The following is a 15,308-nucleotide window of genomic DNA, read 5'->3' on the forward strand; positions in this document are numbered from 1 at the left end:
CAGCCAGGTTTTAACGGCTTTTCGGAAGGCCTGGAGAGAGGTGAGGGTCCGAATCTCTGCAGGGAGCTCGTTCCAAAGGGCCGGAGCCGCCACAGAGAAGGCCCTCCCCCAGGTAATAGCCAGATGACATTGGCCGGTAATGGAATCCGGTGGAGGCCTAATCTGTGGGATCTAATGGGTCTGTTGGAGGTAATTGGCAGCAGGTGGTCTCTCAAGTACCCAGGTCCAATACCATGAAGGGCTTTATAAGTGACGACTAGCACCTTGAAGCGTATCCAGAGACCAATCGGTAACCAGTGCAGCTCACGGAGGATAGGTGTAACGTGGGTGCACCAAGGTGCACCCACAATTGCTCGCGCGGCTTCATTCTGGACGAGCTGGAGTCTCCAAATGCTCTTCAAGGGCTGCCCCATGTAGAGCGCATTGCAGTAGTCCAGTCTTGAGGTCACGAGGGCATGAGTGACTGTTGCGAGTGCCTCCCGGTTCAGGTAGGGACGCAATTGGTGCACCAGGCGAACCTGGGCAAATGCCTCCCTGGTCACAGCCGACAAATGATGTTCTAAGGTAACACTGCAATGCTCACATATCAATAGAAAATAATATTTGTAGCTAAGGGTTGAACTGTGGGGTACTTGGTGCTCTCTGAGCTTCGTTTCTTTTTCTTGCGGACATTTTCTTGCCCAACAAGGTAACATCATCAGTGTTAAAAGGCAGTTGGGTTTACTGTCTGTTTATATACAAGTGGCTTGCCCTGTCTACATTGGTGGGAGTGTTTTTGGTGGTTGCTTGATTGAACTTTGTTTTCTGCAAGAAAGCAACTGAGCTCAACAAAAACCAAGGACCCCACTCTCACATTCTGTCTCTCACATACACACATGTGCACACACAAGCAAAAATGCGCCTTCCCCCTACCCTATACAGAGAAAGCCTAGTCATCCTTCCTAGATAGAACTCTGTGCAGATATGCAGACACATAGTTTTTCAATGACAACCCCTACTCAGTTCTGAATTAAGATTCCTTATAACAGCTCCATGGAGAGTTGTTTATGGATAAACTCTATGCTACAAACTATGCTGGGCATTTGGAGATCCTGATCAAAAAAATATATCTACCAAAACACATGGGGACCATTGCAAGGACAAAATTAATCAACCAGCCCTATGACTGTAGGCTTTTTGCTTTAAAATTTTTATACAATGCCCTTAGCCTCCCAGAACAATTGATAAAATATTATTTTACACCCACCCACTCACCAATGTGGTATAATGAATGATAGATAGTTGAAATAATCTGGCATCAAAAAGATAATCTGGCATCAAAAGGATGATCCCAGATTTGGCCCTCTGGGTTTTCGGCTGCTTGAAATAACACATTTGGAATCTGATTGAACTGGCAGATCAACCCAACTTCAAAACAACAAAGGGTAGCCTTTTTTTGCTAATTGATAGAGTGCCAGATAAACCATGTGATATCCCCTCTGTGTTCTCCATCTCTTTCTCACCGTTTCTCTGCAGCTGTCTCTTCTTCCCTTATGAGTAAACTAGTCCTGATGTTCACAAACACTTGGATGAGAATCATATCTGCAGTTCATTCCACCCCAACCCTCCTTGTTAAATACTCATCCTGCTCACACATCTGAATTTAACACTGAAAGTGAAAATGGGACTTCTTGAGATGGTGTTTGATACAGCTTAAACATTTACCTCTGTTTTATAACTAGGATGAACTGAAGGCAGATCTGGTTCAGCAAACAAATCTGGTCAATAAGCATGAGAATTTTGCCTCTTAGTTTTATTATTCATTTTCATTCATAACTTCTTTTCCTTAAAGAATTACAAAACAATGTTTCGGTCATTCAGAAATCCTATTTGGCATGGATTGGAAGCACTTGAGTTTTACTAGTTGAGATATAGTACTGGGAAGACACATTTTTGAAAAACTTAGAGCAGAGGTGGTATTCAGCCAATTCTGACAGGTTCTGGAGAACTGGTAGCAGAAATTTTGAGTAGTTCGGAGAACTGGCAAATAGGCTGGCCCCTCCCTCACTACCTCCTGTCTTCCCAGCTGTTCTTTTGTTGTCCAGAACAGGAGAACGGAGCTGGAAAACAGGTTAGTGGGGTGGGGAGGGAACAGGGATTTTGCAGTAACCTTCCCCTGCCATGCCCACAAAGCCACACCCACAAAGCCATGCACACAGAACCGGTAGTAAAAACATTTGAATCCCACCACTGACCTAGACGATTTTATATCGGGCACTTGCTGGTGATACTTAAAAAGAAAATCTGATCCCCCAAGTCCACATATCACTTCTGCATTAAAAGAAGCACAGATCAAGGATCTGGGATGACTTCTCAGTGATCTCTGCGTTAATCTTATTTCCATCAAAAGCAGTGACTATCTAGAGATTGTCCTTTTTTAATTGTGAGGTTCTCTCCATCAGTTTCCAAGTTTGAGGAAGCACAGAACAGACAAAGAAAATCCTGTAACTTATTAAATAACCAATGGTGACCTTGGGAAGTCACCAAAATTTCACTACATTTGAATCCAAAGGAGGATTTTTTCAAAATTGGAAATAGCGTTGGATGAGCATCTGAAGATCCAAGTTTGAATTCTTATTCCATCTCAGGGTTCACTGGTGACTTCAGACCAATCACATTTCTTAGCTTAACCTACCTCAAACAAGAAGGATAAATCACATTGAATTTGGTAGAAGAATGACTGGTGGAAATGTAACAAATGAACAAAGCAAAGGGTTCTTTTATGTACAGTTGTACAATTGTAATACAAAACATCGATATTCAGCTAAGACAAGGACTTTCCTGCAGGCCAGGAGACAGCTTCTGAGGGTGTCTAGGCTTAACTGAGTAAGTCTGTCTAGTAAACTGGTCCCAAATGCTAGGCTGAGATTAGAAATTGTGTTTTGATTATTGATTATTACTATTCGTTCTGCCCATCCATAGAGTATATGTTCTAGCTTTCCAGCACATTGGGATTCACAGCAATTTAATTGCCTCATGAAGATCTGGCAGTAGTTGCTTTTCCAACATTAAAAAAGGAAGCACCTGGTGGATTTCAAGATTTACATTCTGCAGAACAGAAATAAATGGTTAGAGTGACCTTATTAACTACCGCTCCCATGGGGCTAGTCATTTCCTGGTGCAAAAAGCAAGAACTGAGAAACTGGGCCATCAGAAATAATTATGTGTAAAGCCGTTACCCCACAAGACAGAATTACCTGAGGAAAAAAGAATTAAGTATGAATCAGCCTAAGATTTAGCCAGCGGGAAAATCCATAAAGATGGATTCTACTGCCCTCTTGTGAAACTTGTTCCTAATTAGAGCTCTGGACTCTGAAAATGGGGGAAATCGGTGCTGCTGTTGTCTAAGATGCAGAAACTCTGAGCCACAACTGCATCTTAGAAAGATGCTCAAGTGGCAGGAGGAAAGAGGAAAGCCTCAAAAAGCTGGCCTGTGGTGATCTAATGGCATCTACCTCTGTAAGCTCCAGTACTGAGACAATTCAGTTTTCCTGCTCCTTACTCTTTAAGGTGGCTCAGTGGCTATGATGCTGAGCTTGTCAATCAGAAAGGTCAGCAGTTCGGTGGTTAGAATCCCTAGCGCCACGTAACGGAATGAGCTGCCCTTACTTGTCCCAGCTTCTGCCAACCTACCACTTTGAAAGCACGTAAAAAATGCAAATAGAAAAATAGGAACCACCTTTGGTGGGAAGGTAACAGCATTCCATGCGCCTTTGGCGTTGAGTCATGCCAGCCACATGACTACAGAAACATCTTCAGACAGCATTGGCTCTTCGGCTTTGAAACGGAGATGAGCACCGCCCCCTAGAGTTGGGACGACTAGCACATATGTGTGAGGGGAACCTTTACGTTTACCTTACTCTTTACTGAAACCTCCTGATACCCCTAGGAATCTTTCTTAGCATTGCCTGTCTACCTTCAAGTAAGAGGTGTAACATTGTTAACCCCAGGATGACAGATATCCCCCAAATCATGGGTATGTCCCCTCTCCCCAAGAATATTTTAAAAATTTACCTCTGAACTGTAAAGTCTATTTAGCTAAAATCCATATTCTCAAATATGTAAGGACTAAGGAGATAACTGGTTGGCATTAGTTTCTAATATAACATAAATCCATTCAAGGTTCTTCCCCTCAATTAGCTCACTTCTTTCATCTGACTTTATCCCCTTTTCTGGACCGTAACTCCAGCATACCAATCTAATACTAGCCAAGTGTAACCTTTGACCTAACAAAAGTGATGCTAATAATACCTGGTCTGTCCTTGGTCTCCTGTTGGGGCAGAGTCAAGATGTGGTGGCCTATTACCATGATAAAGGAGCAGAACTGTCATGGCAACAGGAAATATTCTGCTTATTCCCTGAAGTTCTACCCCAGGTGTCTACAGCTACAGATAATGGAGTCAGTCTTATCTCCCCAGGATAACAGGAATCAGAAACCAATGATGAATTGAGGAGATTTGTTTACCTGTGCTTCTTTAAAAGAAAGACGCATTGGTTGCCTGACTTTATTTATTATATTATATTTACAATGCAATTTCCATCAGGGACAAGGGGGTTCACAGAAAGTAGGTTAGTCTTCCATCCAGGCACTAACCAGATTCAGATGTGCCTGATTTCAGCAAGATGTATGTTCAAAACCATATCTTGAGACTTAAGATATCAGCGCTATACTTTGGTTACCTCTTTGGAATCTTAATCCACCCCATCCCACATATTCCTGAGCTCTAACGTCTTGGCCTTAATAATTATCCTCCCCTAATCCCATTCTTCTACCATGAAATTCAGGAGAATCCTCTGAATAACTCCTGTACCACCCATAGATGTTCCCGCTAATCTACAACATCTTGCACTAGACCAGTGTTTCTCAACCTTGACGACTTTAAGTCTTGTGGACTTCAACTCCCAGAATTCCCCAGCCAGCTGTGCTGGCTGGGGGATTCTGGGAAATGAAGTCCACAGGACTTAAAGTCGCCAAGGTTGAGAAACACTGCACTAGACAATGACTATCCTGATAAGTCACTATTCAATCCAGTAATGGAGAATCAACTGGAAAAAGGCAAATTTATTTCTTGTCCCAGGGAAAAGTGACACCTAAATCTTGTAGACGCTCATGGTAGACGTGGTCAAAACATTCACTCTGTGCCTTAGTCAAGTGATTCTTCCAATCTCCAGAAATCCCTAGAAACCAAAACATAAAATAATAACTCATTAGAGTCAGATATGGTGGAGGAAGCATTCTACGATATTTACCTAAAAGAAATAGGTGGTTTTTCCCAAATAATTTGCTCTGAAATATAAGAGTGTCATCTTAAATTGACTAAGAACACAAAAATAGAGATAGACAATATTTTTCTGACTAATTTTAATTTTGGGGAAGATTGTTATCTTAAAATTATGGTTGTTCCTCTTTGGGATGAATATAGATTCTTCTTGTAGCTTTTAAGAAGTATTGAGCAAGTAGGTCTGTTCTTAAAATGTTAATGTTTGGATTTCTAAATTATTAGGTTTTTTTCTTCCACATGGAGGAAATGCATTCAGAAATCCAAGTTCTATATGGGGCTACCACTTGGCCCTTGATATAGAATTCTTAAGAATGATGTCATCAATATTATTTTGTTGCTGTGTTTTATCAATGCAGATATCAATGCAAATATAGCAATAGCAATTATATACAATACAACAGTAGAGTTGGAAGGGACCTTGGAGGTCTTCTAGTTCAACCCCCTGCCTAGGCAGGAAACCCTATACCATTTCAGGCAAATGGCTATCCAACATCTTCTTAAAGACTTCCAGTGTTGGGGCATTCACAACTTCTGGAGGCAAGCTGTTCCACTGATTAATTGTTCTAACTGTCAGGCAAATGGCTATCCAATATCTTCTTAAAGACTTCCAGTGTTGGGGCATTCACAACTTCTGGAGGCAAGCTGTTCCACTGATTAATTGTTCTAACTGTCAGGTTCTAAGTTGCTTCTCTCCTTGATTAGTTTCCACCCATTGCTTCTTGTTCTGCGCTCAGGTGCTTTGGAGAATAGTTTGACTCCCTCTTCTTTGTGGCAACCCCTGAGATATTGGAACACTGCTATCATATCTCCCCTAGTCCTTCTTTTCATTAAACTAGACCACTTCATAGTGCTTTTGCAGCCCTCTCTAAGCGGTTTACAGAGTTAGCATATTGCCCCCAACAATCTGGGTCCTCATTTTACCCACCTCGACAGGATGGAAGGCTGAGTCAACCTTGAGCTTATTTGAACTACCGAACTGCAGCTAGCAGTCAGATGAAGTAGCCTGCAGTACTACACTCTAACCACTGCACCACCTCAGCTCAATATAAGAAGCCAAATGATCAGACCAGTAAAGGAAAAGATTCATGTGTCTATTTTCTTAACTATTTCAGTTAAGCAGAGCATCCCAGAGTTGGGTCTCCTCCGGATTCCATCTGCCAGCCAATGTCGGCTGGCGACTCCCCGGGGGAGAGCCTTCTCTGTTGCAGCTCCGGCCCTCTGGAACGAGCTCCCTGCTGAGATCCGGATCCTTACTACCCTCCCGGCCTTCCGCAAAGCCACCAAGTCCTGGCTGTTCCAGCAGGCTGGGGGGAGCTGAGAAGCATCTACCTCCATAGAAATTGTGAATGTTGGTTTTGTTTTTAATATGTTGTCTTTGTCTTGTTCCCCCCTTTCCCTTGTCTTTTGTAAGCCGCCCGGAGTCCTCCGGGAGTGGGCGGCATACAAGACAAATAAATAATAATAATAATAATAATAATAATAATAATAATAATAATAATAATAATAAGACATCACACTGGTTGAGAAAAATAAGGTCACAATCATAGACATCGCAATACCAGGTGATAGCAGGGTCGCCGAGAAGGAACATGAAAAAATCGCAAGATACCAGGACTTAAAAATCGAAATTCAACGACTATGGCACAAACCAGCAGTGGTAATTCCAGTGGTAATTGGCACACTGGGTGCTATTCCAAAAGCACTGGAATTACATTTAAAACAGTTAAAAATTGACAAAATCACCATCAGTCAAATGCAAAAAGCCGCACTGCTTGGATCTGCACGCATATTACGAAAATACGTTACGACGTCCTAGGCCCCTGGGTGGGGCCCGACTAGTAACCAATGCCAAATCCGGCGAAACAACTGGCCGCTGTGATACAATTGTACAATAATAATAATAATAATAATAAGTATAACAAACTTTGTACTATAAAACTAGGGATCAATGTCTCCACCCTTCTACTCCTCTGACCAGGGATACCTTGAAGAGTTGAATCCCTGCTTTCCAAGAACAACACTGTTCAACTAGGTAGACCAACCTGAGCCAAATTGTTGATCAACGCCAGGCATAAAGCTGTGTGAATACAGTCCTGAAGACAGTATGTCCCAGACTGATTTATTGACCAGAGAATGGCAGGAGGCTTGACTGTGTGATGTTAAAAAGTGTGTGTCTTACATTATAATTAATTCACTATGTTTTAAAGTGTTTTTTCACCAGCCTGGTCCTCTGCAGACAAGCCAAACCTCATCCCCCACAATTCAGATTGGTGCTGTGAATCCTAAGAGCTGTAGTCCAAAGCAAGTGAATCAGGCTGAAGAAAGCTAATCTTGAAAATCATTTGATTTCAACACAGGATATAAACAAGGTGGCATAAATGTTTCCAAAGAAATGCTAAAGAGAGTGTGATAAGTATCTCGGAAAGAAGCTGAGGGAAATGGAAGGACAGAGGAGGATCCTGCCAGGTCTTACAGTTCAAAATTCCTGTAGCTGGCAAGGAAAGCAAAGAGGTTGGAGTTTAGTGGTGTCCCTGTAAATAATGTACCCCAACCTTGATCATCTCTGCGTGTGGATTTCAGCTCCCAGAATCCCACTGCCAGCATGACCATTGACATTCTGTAGGTTGAAGTCCATACCCCTAAAAATGGCCAAGGTTGGGAACTGCTGCCCTAAAAGATCACCCTGGATGAGGCAAATCCAGATGGCAAATGATTCCCCTTTCCATCCCTTCATTACCTTTGCGAAGGAAAGCACTTTTCTTTTGGTTCATGATGAACTTCGGCGTGAGTGAGAAGTTGGACATCTTATTACTCTTCATGGATTCGAAGGAGGCATTCGCAACCACAGAGTCAATAGCTGCATCATCTAAATCTTTGCCTAAGAACTTGCTGATACGAACAATACTTCCTCGCAGATCCTGGAGGACAATCAGACAAGACAGTCTGAAAACCACTCTGGGTGGCACACACCTGGCATCATTAATTCTGTCCAAACAGAAAACGTTTCAAACTCAGTTTTAACTAGCGTGTTTCTTCCAAAACCATCAATGCTCTTGCACTGTTGGAGAAACTCTAATCCAAGGAGGGGAACAAAACAATTATGCCCCCACAATATTGTTTTCAGAATGCTTTTTCAGTAAAGCATCCAAATTCATTAACTAGATTTATACATAGTGCTGAGCAATGTTTAACTGGATGTCTTTTGATCTGCCCCAATGGATTACGTCAACTCAACAAGCCAAAGCAGAACCAGACAAATGGAGGATTTAGTACAAAGTCAGAATTCAGCCATTCTTCCCCACCACCACCACCTCAAAGTTGGTTTGAATGGTGTTGCCTGAGTCTGAGAAACCCTAGATATAAAAACTCTGGGACCTATCTTGACTCAACAAATGTGTTAATGCCCCTTTCTACACTGGAGGTCCTAGCCAGTCATTATAATCTCTTTTTCATTACAATAGTGCTTGTTATTATGGCCATTATTGACCACTGTTGTATGCAGACAGGCATTTGAATCATACAGATTCAGTCTTCTTCGTTCCCTTCTTAACTGGTAAGGTATCATATTAAATGGGCAATTGAGTATTAAGACTTGGCAATTCTATAACATTTGCCTGTGTAAACATATACAGTACAATAGAAGAGAATATAACTCAGGTTTGAACTACCCTATGGAGATATTGGTGCGTGCTGAGCTTGGTTGTTTGCTTGTAGTTTTGTTGCCCAACTAGGCAACATCATCATTGTTATCAGCAGCAAACTCCATAAACAACTTGTACTGAAAATATTTCCTAGTTAGGTAATGAAATGTTTCCAAGGAAACAACCAAGTTCAGAGAGCACCAAGAACTCCATACACAGTACTCATTCCTCTATGACAAAATGAATCATAAATTTATATGTTTTCATCTAACTGGGGGGGGAAAACCCACACCAAACCTAGTTGATGTGATAAGTTTTTGGTTCAATCTTATATGGGAATAAAGAAAATTGGACTAACTGATTATACTGTGGTTGAATTAACCATGCCTTTGAGTGCTGTGAGAACTCAGGTGTTCAAAAGCACTCTGATTACTGAACGAAGAAGAAAAGTTGACTCATAAATATATGTTGCTTGAAACATAGCAAATAATATACTGTTATTTATGGACCTTGCAAGCTGCCCAAAATCATTTGATAGTAAGTAGATAAATAATCCTTCCCTCATGAACTCAGTCGGTTGTCTAGCAGAGAATAAACTATGTATTCACGGCACAGACAGGTGGGACAATCTCCTCCATAGATATTTTGCATCTTGGAGAGCATAAAGCAGAGGTCTTCAAACTTGGTGACTTTGCTGGCTGAAGAATTCTGGGAGTTGAAGTCCCCAAGTTTTAAAAGTTTCCAAGTTTGGGTAGCCCTGGCATAAAGCATTGAGTTAGTCAAGGATCTGTGAAAGCAGGACAGCCATCCCTGCTGATTATCACCAAAAGGATAGTGTGAGAATTCCCACACTTTTTAATTACCTTCAGAATTTGGCCATCTCAGCCAAATCCAGGAATCTCCTATTCCTAGTGGTTATATCCAGGGATGGGCTTCAAAATTTTCAGCAACGGGTTCTCTGCCTGGTTGCTGGGTGGGTATGGCCATGGTGAGATGGTGGCCTAGTCAGCCTCCTGCGCCACAGCATGTGTGTGTGCATTTTTGCCTTCCCAAGGCTTTCCTTGAACTTCCGGGAGGGTAAAAACCTCGCTCCCCCAGGCTCTGGAGACCTTCCAGGAGGCCTATTTCCCCCACTCTCCAAGCCTCCATGTGGGCCCTACACTTACCTCACATCCAAAATGGGCCGCATGGAGACTCCTGGGAGTGGGGGGGAAGGGCCAGCCAGGGTGGGATTTGAACTGGCCGAACTGGCCATAATGTTAGCTACCGGTTCTCCCAAACCCGGGCAAACCCATAGCAGCCCAGCCAGGCTTGTATCTCTGCTCATAACTCCCATAAAACCCAATTGAACTGACAAGCAAAATAACATAATAACAACCTCTTGTAACTCCTCATACGTAATGAAGAAGAAGTTCTCTTTGTCCTTCAAGTTCATCCAACCTTTAACATGGTCAAACCAGGATCCAAAAGGCACTGTAATTACAAGAGGAATTAGATGGGAAGATTGAGAGAAAAGTAGGCATAGTATGTGGACGGAAGAAGACCAAAATTTCTTCTACACCCATTCACTTACCATCTCCTTTTAGAAAGTCCTCCAGAAATTGATCCAAGGTCCCAGGGTCTTTATAGGGGTGAAACATTGAAGCAAAATGATAGAGGGACACCAAGACATCTTTGGGGTTCCTGACTGTGTAGATCATCTATGCACAGAAAAATGTGGGATGGTTGGAAGATGTCGAAAAATTAAGACGCAACATCAGAAAATAGCAGAGCCCAGGTGGGCAAACAGGGCCCACTCAAAATAGATTCTGTTCTTTTCCCTGGTCTGCTAGCTATTGATAAGTGTAGTCAGGACAAAATAATAATTATAACAAAGGCAGCCCTTGACTTCCAACCACAGTTGGGCCCAAAATTTTCATAGCTAAGCAAGGCAGTTGTTAATTGAGCCGCACCACAGGTTCTGACCAGTTCTGGAGAACTGGTAGCAGTAATTTTGAGTAGTTTGGAGAACCGGTAAATACCATCTCCGACTGGCCCTGCCCCCATCTATTCTCTGCCTCCCGAGTCCCAGCTGATCAGGCGGGAATGGGGATTTTGCAGTAACCTTCCCCTGGAGTGGAGTGGGAACGGAGATTTTACAGTTTCCTTCCCCTGCTACATCCACCAAGCCACGCCCACCAAGCCACGCCCACCCAGTAAAAAAAATTGAATCCCACCATTGAGCCACACCCCATTTTTGCTACGGTTGTTAAATGAAACATTGCAGTTGTTTAGTGAATCACACAGTCGTTAAGCGAATCTGGCTTTCCCCATTGATTTTGCTTGTCAGAAGTTGGCTGGGAAGGTCCCAAATTGAGATCACATGACCCATAGGACACTGCAACCAACATAATGCCGGTTGCCAAGCACCCAGATTTTAGTCATATGGCCACGGGGACGCTGCAACTGTCATCCTAACCAGTCATGTCACTTTTTTCAGTGCTATTGTAATTTTGAATGTTGAATAATGGTTGTAAGCCGAGGACTACCTGTAATAGGCCAATTGTTTTACATCTAAAAGGAAATGACTGGGAATAGAACATAAGCCCAATGAGAAACTTTTTTCCCCAAGTCTTCTGAACTCAGAGGTCTCATTTAAATAGGACCACCAAATAAACTCTGGTTTGGTTTAGTGCAGTAATTTAATATTTAAAACTACAATTTGCCATAGAAACAATATTCATTACTGTTTTCATGGCTTGTTCCTGATTTGGTTTGCACCCCACCCAAGACTCTGTTCAATTTACAGGGGTATCAGCCAAACAACTAAAAATCTGTTCATCTGTAAGATTGATCCTGGCTTGCTCCTGGTTCACTCTATAAACCTTTTTTTTTTTTTTTTTTTTAATGACAGCACATTACACCACACTAGGCCTCAATCCTGACTGTGCTCCGTCACCCAAGTTTACTAATGGAGCAACGGTCAAAGTTACAGTAAGATGGAAGTCTGCCATGATCATAATTTCCCTCTTACCTTAGCTTTGGATCTGAAGAAAGACTTGGCAAAAAGACGGGCAGGCAGGTGAGAGCTAATAATGCGTGGCGATTTGTTGGCCACAGCTGTCCTGTATCCTATCACTGTCTCGATCCAGGGGCCTCGATCCCAATTGGGTGTGGTTTGGCACCAGGCAGGGTCTCCATTGCTACGGATGAGGCTTAAAATCTCCAGCATCCACACAGTTCCTAAAAAAAGTCCCCATCATTCCAAGAAAACAGTATTTAATCCGTGTGTGTGTGTGTGTGTGTGTGTGTGTATGTGTGTGCGCGTGTGTAATAAAGTGTTATATATAACATGGTTGTTAAGTGAATCCGGATTCCACTTTGCTTGCCAGAAAGTCGTAAAAGGGGATCACATGACCCCGGGACACTGCAATCGTCATAAATATGAGTCAGTTGCCAAGCATCTGAATTTTGATCACATGACCATGGGGATGCTGCAATGGCTGTAAATGTAAAAATGGTTCAAAAGCCACTTTTTTCAGTGCCATTGTAACTTTGAACATTCACTAAATGAACCAGAGGTGAGTTCCTACTGGTTCGGACCCGGTTCGGCTGGGTAGGTAGTAACTCGGCCCATGCCCCTGAACCGGTTCTCTCGGCAGCCACCATAGGCACCGTCATCTTGTTTTTTTTACTTCTGCGCATGCGTAGAAGCAATTTTTTCACTACTGCACATGCGCATGTAGCACACATCATCCCTGAGTGAACCGGCAGTAAAAGAACCCAGAACCCACCCCTGAAATGAACTGCTATAAGTTGAGGACTATCTGTACACAGCTGTATTTCTCTAAATATGCTCTGATCTGAGTAAAGGCCTGCTTAGTTTCACTCAGAAAGTTGCATCATCTGCCTTCATGCTACTGAATTGGTCTACAGGTGGTCCTCGACTTATGACCAGTTGCTTAGTGACCGTTTGGAATTCTGACAGACTTATCTGGAGGGTACCATACTTATGATCATGAGACAAAAGTCACACATCTGGGGAAGACAGTGGTGAACTAAGCTTATTTTCAATATTTTCCTTCTGTTGTTCCCTCGTTTTATGAGCTGCAATTCAAGCAGGGCTTCCCGGAAATCTACAGAATCCCAATTGTACAATTGCTCCGCTTATGGTAATTCTGAACAACAACAAAGGCATTTTTCTATATACATAATCTCCTTATCTCAGCAATTGCATACAGTAATTATGTATATACTTTCAGATTATGTATTTAATGGTTTTTTTTTAGAAGATAGTTCTTTTGAGAGAACTAAGAAAATTCCCGCCTGTGAAAGCCAGAAGACCCCATCTCAGCTGACCTCTCTTGGTGTCTAATCCCGTGTTTCTCTATCTTGCAAATTAAGATGCATAGAATTCAAGTCCCAGAATTCCTCAACCAGCCATGCTGGAGAATTCTGTGAGTTGAAGCCCACAAATCTTAAAGTTGTCAAGGCTGAAAAACCCTGTTTTGATCTGAAGTTTCCTGGATACTTCTTTGAGCATTTTGGAAAATACAAATATTTATTTATATTTAATAACAAAGTGGCACAAATGCTTCCAAAGGATGCCGTGCATATTATTATTTAAGCTCATACCATGTAATATCATCCATTTGTCCCTCTATCCTGTGCTTTATAAGAAGTTCCAAGTCAAAACATTTTACAAACTGCAATAAATGGAAACAAATGTAAAAGCTTTAGCTATTTTTAAATGTCACATATTAACTGCTAGTGCTGTCTACTGTTGTGTTTTTTTTGTTGTTACTTGGTTTTTTTCCCCCAAAAGCAGTGTTTTGTAAAAAATGTTTATGCTATTAATAAGGTAGGTCCCATATGGAAACTAAAGGGAACACTAATTCTATTTTTTCTTTTTAAAAACACACAATCTATTCAACTTGCTATCACCCACTAATCTGAAGCATTTTCCCTCCCCACAAGTAGCTCAAAAAATTCTACCTGATTTCTGATAAGTGACATTGAAAATATCGTCATCTCGGACTTGGAAATCCTTTTCTACCATCTGCAACACAGGTTCTGCATAGATGACTTGAGGAAAACTGAGCCCTTTATATTGGAAATACTCTTTGAACATCCTGAGGCCCAGCAGATAACAGGAAAGTATTTGAAAATAAGTGTGAAACTTGGCGGCAAAACCAAAATCAAAGGATTCTTCCTTTCAGCCAGGAGAATTAGTTGTGTCCTCTGAAAATGAGAACAGATTTATGAGCGTTTGACAATGAGGAAGAGAAAAAGCAGCAGCATGGAGTGGCAGACAGAAAATTGGAACTCAAATCGTCTTAGTTCACGGTCTATTTGCGACTTGAAGAAGAAGAAGAGAAAACCCTCCAGACCTTCCAGATATGTCCAATTACAGCTATAACAGCCAGAATTTCAATTTGGAGGTTATGGAAAGCTGATGTGATGTAGCAAAGTATCTCTTCTCCCTCGTTAGCTTTTTTCTTTTTATTTGCTCTGTCTTGAGACAATAAGAATTTGTTTGAGCATTCTCGCACGCACGCGTACAGCTTCTCTCCAAGCTTAGATGCTATGTGTAAATCTCAGGCTTCATTTTTTTTAAAAAAAGCAGAAAAATCCCTATTGGAACGAATTAAAATCTTATCTAGGATATAATGAGAATTTCATTCACGTGTGGGTTATGGCTGGTGTTGTTTTTAATAAATTACAGAATTGGCAACTCCTTTTAAAAGTGGAACAAAAACTCTTAAGCTTCTTCTTCTGAGCAGCGTCTGGTCATGTTAGGAAGCTGTTAGATACAACATACTCCATACTCTGTGCTAGAAATACATTTTTCTATTGCGTTTTGGCTGTTGGAGGTTAGTGAGAATTTTGCTAAGTTTGTTTTTAAGATAAGTGCTTCAAAACAAACTCAAGTATATTTATAAACAGGATCAAAAGTAATGTTTTAGGTATATTTCGTTACAGTGCAAGATTGAAAATACTAGATTCTTAAAAAAAAAACGGGAGAAAGCAAAATTAATAGATTAATTCATGTTCAGTTTTTTGTATTTACTTCCTTCTTTTCCTGAAAGAAACTAAGACAGGAATTCCCTCTTCCCTGCTTTATCCTCAGAACAACTCTGTGAGATAGGTTAGCCTGAGAAGTAGCAATTAACCCTACCGTAAGTTACTCAGTGAGTTTCATCACTAGGTAGAATATTGAGTTGGTTTCCTCATCCTGATCCAACATTATGATCACTAAACTACACTGGTGCACTAATTATGTCTTGTCTTCTAGGCCTGATGCTGTTAGAGTAGACAGTTCTAGAAAGATTAAACAGACAAGAAAAAAGACCTTGACTGGGTACTT

The 15,308-nt window shown here is 41.5% G+C and overlaps 1 protein-coding gene across 1 annotated transcript; it reads right to left on the reverse strand.

Annotated features, from left to right (window-relative positions):
- Nucleotides 1-5,101: 5,101 nt before the first annotated feature.
- Nucleotides 5,102-14,072, reverse strand: SULT2B1 (sulfotransferase family 2B member 1). The gene is made up of 6 exons (XM_032237762.1): nucleotides 13,937-14,072; nucleotides 11,976-12,184; nucleotides 10,536-10,662; nucleotides 10,341-10,435; nucleotides 8,059-8,239; nucleotides 5,102-5,217 (listed from the first exon to the last, which is right to left on the reverse strand). The coding sequence occupies exons 1-6, from the start codon at nucleotides 14,070-14,072 to the stop codon at nucleotides 5,102-5,104; spliced, it is 864 nt and encodes a 287-aa protein (XP_032093653.1).
- Nucleotides 14,073-15,308: the final 1,236 nt, after the last annotated feature.

Source organism: Thamnophis elegans, chromosome Z (assembly GCF_009769535.1).
Source record: "Thamnophis elegans isolate rThaEle1 chromosome Z, rThaEle1.pri, whole genome shotgun sequence".
Classification (NCBI taxonomy): domain Eukaryota; kingdom Metazoa; phylum Chordata; class Lepidosauria; order Squamata; family Colubridae; genus Thamnophis; species Thamnophis elegans.